This window comes from Arachis duranensis, chromosome 10 (assembly GCF_000817695.3).
Source record: "Arachis duranensis cultivar V14167 chromosome 10, aradu.V14167.gnm2.J7QH, whole genome shotgun sequence".
NCBI lineage: Eukaryota > Viridiplantae > Streptophyta > Magnoliopsida > Fabales > Fabaceae > Arachis > Arachis duranensis.
The window spans coordinates 98,168,312-98,172,570 of NC_029781.3; the positions used below are offsets into that span (position 1 = coordinate 98,168,312).

The window sequence follows — 4,259 nt, forward strand, 5'->3', positions numbered from 1 at the left end:
AATCATATACGCATTTGGGGTTGTCCTGTTGAAGTTCGGGTTTATAATCCACAAGAAAGGAAGTTGGACCCAAGGATGATAAGTGCCTATTTTATCGGCTATGCAGAAAAGTCTAAGGGTTACAGATTTTATTGTCCCTCCAATTCAACTAAAATAGTTGAATCTAGAAATGCAAGGTTTTTAGAGCATGATGTGGAAAGTGGGAGAAATCATCCTCTTAAAGTTGTTGAGAATGATAATGTTTGTCAAACCTCTCCATGTACAAGAGTGATTGTTCAATAAACAATGCCCATACAGATAGGGTCAATGTAGAACAACCTATTACTGATGTTCCACATCATGAAGATAATGTTCAAGTAGATCATATGGTGGAGGATCAAACTCTTCATAATGAAAATGTTGTTCAAGAACATATTGCTCAAGAATAACTTCAAGAAGAGGGAGAACGTGTTATGCCACTACCTTTACAAGAGGTTGATGATGCAACATTAAGAAGATCAACAAGAATAAGAAAGCCTGCAATTTCTAGTGACTATGTAGTGTATCTTGCTGATTCTGACTATGATGTTTGTGATGAAAATGACCCAACAACGTTTTCACAAGCAATGAAAAGTCGTAATTCCAATTTATGGCTAGATGATATGAAGCATGAAATGAATTCTATGGCGGATAACCAAGTTTGGGATCTTGTAAAATTGCCTGATGGGGAAAAGGCCATTGGCTGTAAATGGGTCTTTAAAACCAAGAAGGATTCATCAGGAAATATTGAGCGCTACAAGACTCGACTTGTTTCCAAAGGATTTACTCAAAGGTAAGGAGTTGACTACAGGGAAACCTTTTCTCCTATTTCAAAGAAAGACTCTTTTCGCATTATTATGGCATTGGTAGCACACTTTGACATGGAATTGCATCAAATGGATGTGAAAACGACATTCCTTAATGGAGATTTGGAAGAAGAGGTCTATATCAGACAACCTGAAGGGTTTATCTCAAGTGTTGGTAAGGAGTTAGTTTGCAAGCTTAAGAGAGCAATGTATGGTTTTAAGCAGGCTTTCCGACAGTGGTATTTGAAGTTTCACAATGTGATTTCTTCATTTGGGTTCATTGAGAATATTTCTGATCAATGTATATATCACAAGGTTAGTGGGAGCGAGATCATATTTCTCATCTTATATGTAGATGATATTTTGCTTGCAACAAATGATTTAGGGTTGTTACATTAAGTGAAACAATTTCTCTCTAGACATTTTGATATGAAAGATATGGGTGATGCATCTTATGTCATTGGCATAAAGATTCATAGAGATAAACATAAAGGAATTTTAGGTTTATCTCAAGAAGCCTATATTAATAAAGTTCTTGAGAGGTTTAAAATGCAAAATTATTCACCAAGTGTTGCACCTATTGTGAAAGGTGACAAACTCTGCTTAGATCAATGTCCTAAAAATGAACTTGAAAAGAAACATATGCAAAATATTTCTTATGCTTCAGCCGTTGCAAGCCTAATGTATGCTCAGGTCTGTACAAGACCTGACATTGCTTTTGCCATTAGCATGTTAGAAAAATATCAAAGTAATCTAGGAATTATCCATTGGAGAGCTACAAAGAAGGTCTTAATGTACCTTCAAGGGACCAAGGACTTCATGCTTACATATAGACGAACCGACAATTTGGAAATTATTGGATACTCAAATTCAGACTTGGTGGGATGTGTTGATTCTAGGAAGTCAACGTCAGGATACATCTTTATGCTTGCTGATGGAGCAGTATCTTGGAAGAGTGCAAAACAATCACTTGTAGTCACTTCTACCATGGAAGTCGAGTTTATTGCTTGTTTTGAAGCTACATCACAAGGTGTTTGGTTAAAGAATTTCATCTCTGGGTTTAAGATTATAGATTGTATCTCTAGGCCATTGAGATTGTGACAATTCAGCTGCTATATTTATGGCTAAGAATAATAGAAGTAGTAGTCGAAGTAAACACATCGATATTAAGTACTTAGTCATTAAAGACTGAGTTAGGTCTAATGAAGTACAGACAGAGCCCTTGGCTTCTTCAAGCGCATCATAAAAAAACTCTTCCTCAGACACCAATTCAATATAAGGATATTTTGATGTTAATTCTTTGCAAGCCTTTATTACTTCAACATAATAACTCTTCTCATGCATTAGATTGTGAAGCTACATGGTTGTAGACTCCAAAAGCACCTTTGCACTTTCAGTTTCGCTTCTAACACGTTCTTCCTCAACTAGTATAGAACGATTTATCTGTGATATAAAATATGAATATTATTCATGATAGCACATAATGACATTATTTGATCCATATAGTTGACTCACTACAAGATCTAAAAGGTTTTCAATTCTAGTCAATACCTAGTGGTGAACTGTGCCATAAACTTTTTAAAGATATCCTAGAAGCTGTCAATTGACCCATTCGAGAGAGTGCTAAACTATTTTTTCGCTAGGTGTAATATCCTACCACACAAAATTTTACGTCTAGGACGTAAATCAAAGGTGGCGAGATGCTACGATCTCTAAAAGTAAAAATACACACACACACACACACACACACACACACATATAACAAGGATAATATAGCTAGGAGTCTTGAAGGAAAAAGGGTAAGATCAAAACGAAACCGAAGATGCGTTGCTCGCGAAAAATGATAAGACAGAAAGCTTATACAGAAAACCAAACAACATATAACACACGTATACAATACCAAAACATTACTCAAACTACAATATAAACTCTTGTTTCTCCATAAGTAATCTCTAAGAGGGCAAAATTACAAAATACAAGGTGCAAAGAATAACTGTGAACACACATATATACAAGTACAACCAGAACGATAAACCCAAATATAGTTTTTGAAAGTCTCCAGACGCTTGGTGAGGTGCCTTCAAACCTGCATCTGAGAAACAACAATAGATGTATGGAATGAGAACCAGGGGTTCTCAGCATGGTAAATGCGCCTGCATAGTTAATATAAAAGGTTCCGGGAAAGACAGTGGCAATCCTAGAAATTGACACTCAGAAATAAATTTAAGAAAGTATTCTAAACCATAAATTAGTTAAGTTATCTAAGGTGTTCAAGTTCTAAATTCATGTTTAACCTAAAACTTCACTTTCCGTCTCCTCCAACCCTCCGAAACACTAGTGAAACTACCCTCAGCGTCACCTCCACCAGCATGAGAGATCTCTATGTTCCAAACGCGTACAGTTTAGACAAAGAAAATACAAATAAAGGTAGAAGTTATAGCAGATAGAACAAGTAGCAATTAATTACTGTTAAACAATTAGGCAAGCCAAAACAAAGCATACTCAAACAAATTGCACAAATGCACATGATGCATGTCTGTCCTATGGTCGATGAGTCTCATCTGTCGATTATAAATCCAAACCTGATATATCTGATAGCTAACCCTGGACAGAACACCAAAACAGAGCAAGAGGGATCAATCTGCATCCCTTGTATCTTACCCGCGTACCAGGAGCAGGGGACAACCTCACCCTTTGCCTCTTACCCAGGCGGTGTTACAGTTCTCGACCTGGAGCAAGCGACAACAGAACTCAACCCTTGCCTCTACTCGAAGTCTCGAACTCTAATCCGAAGCAAGTGGATAATACCACTGCATCTTATCCGGAGTCTCAACATATATCCGGAGCGAGTGAACAATGCTACCCCTCTTACTCGGTCACTTATATCTCATAATCATTCAATTCATTTAAATATCATACTTTAATATCAATCTTCATCATCCTTCACTCAAGTTCAAACATCATCAATCCATCTATCATTCAATTTGTAATTCATCATTATCATCATCATATTTATCAATCACTTCTTATTTAACATCACCAACCTTTTATTAGTTCATTTAACACTTTGCAAAACCTTTTCAAATATCTCTTCAATTTATTTAACAGACTCATCCTCATTCTAAGGCTTAAAGGCTAACCAACGGACCTTAAACAAGTGTAAGGGAGGTTTGAAAAGCTAGAGGTTTGGTTAAACATTCAAAAATATCATCTTTGGCTAAAACAGGGGTTCCGCGTATGCATGCCATGTTTCACGTACGCGGAGGTGTAAATTTTGCCCATATCGCGTATGCGACTCTTGTCTCCGTAGCGACCCCTTGGACAGGAAAGCCTTCTCGTGTCATGTGGTACTGCCCGCATACGTGAGCCTGTAAATCCTCCTATTTTGCGTACGTGTGCGCACTCCTGCATACGCGGGACGTCTGGGCAAAGCTC

The 4,259-nt window shown here is 37.2% G+C and overlaps 1 protein-coding gene across 1 annotated transcript; it reads left to right on the top strand.

The window, feature by feature from the left end:
* Positions 1–1,262: 1,262 nt before the first annotated feature.
* LOC127743061 (secreted RxLR effector protein 161-like) lies at positions 1,263–1,925 on the top strand. Its single transcript, XM_052255714.1, has one exon. It carries the CDS (start codon positions 1,263–1,265, stop codon positions 1,923–1,925), a length of 663 nt encoding a protein of 220 aa, XP_052111674.1.
* The last annotated feature ends 2,334 nt before the right edge of the window (positions 1,926–4,259 follow it).

What these genes read in the sequence shown, in the direction of transcription:
- LOC127743061 (XM_052255714.1), top strand. Translation starts at nt 1,263, where the DNA reads ATGGGTGATGCATCTTATGTCATTGGCATAAAGATTCATAGAGATAAA.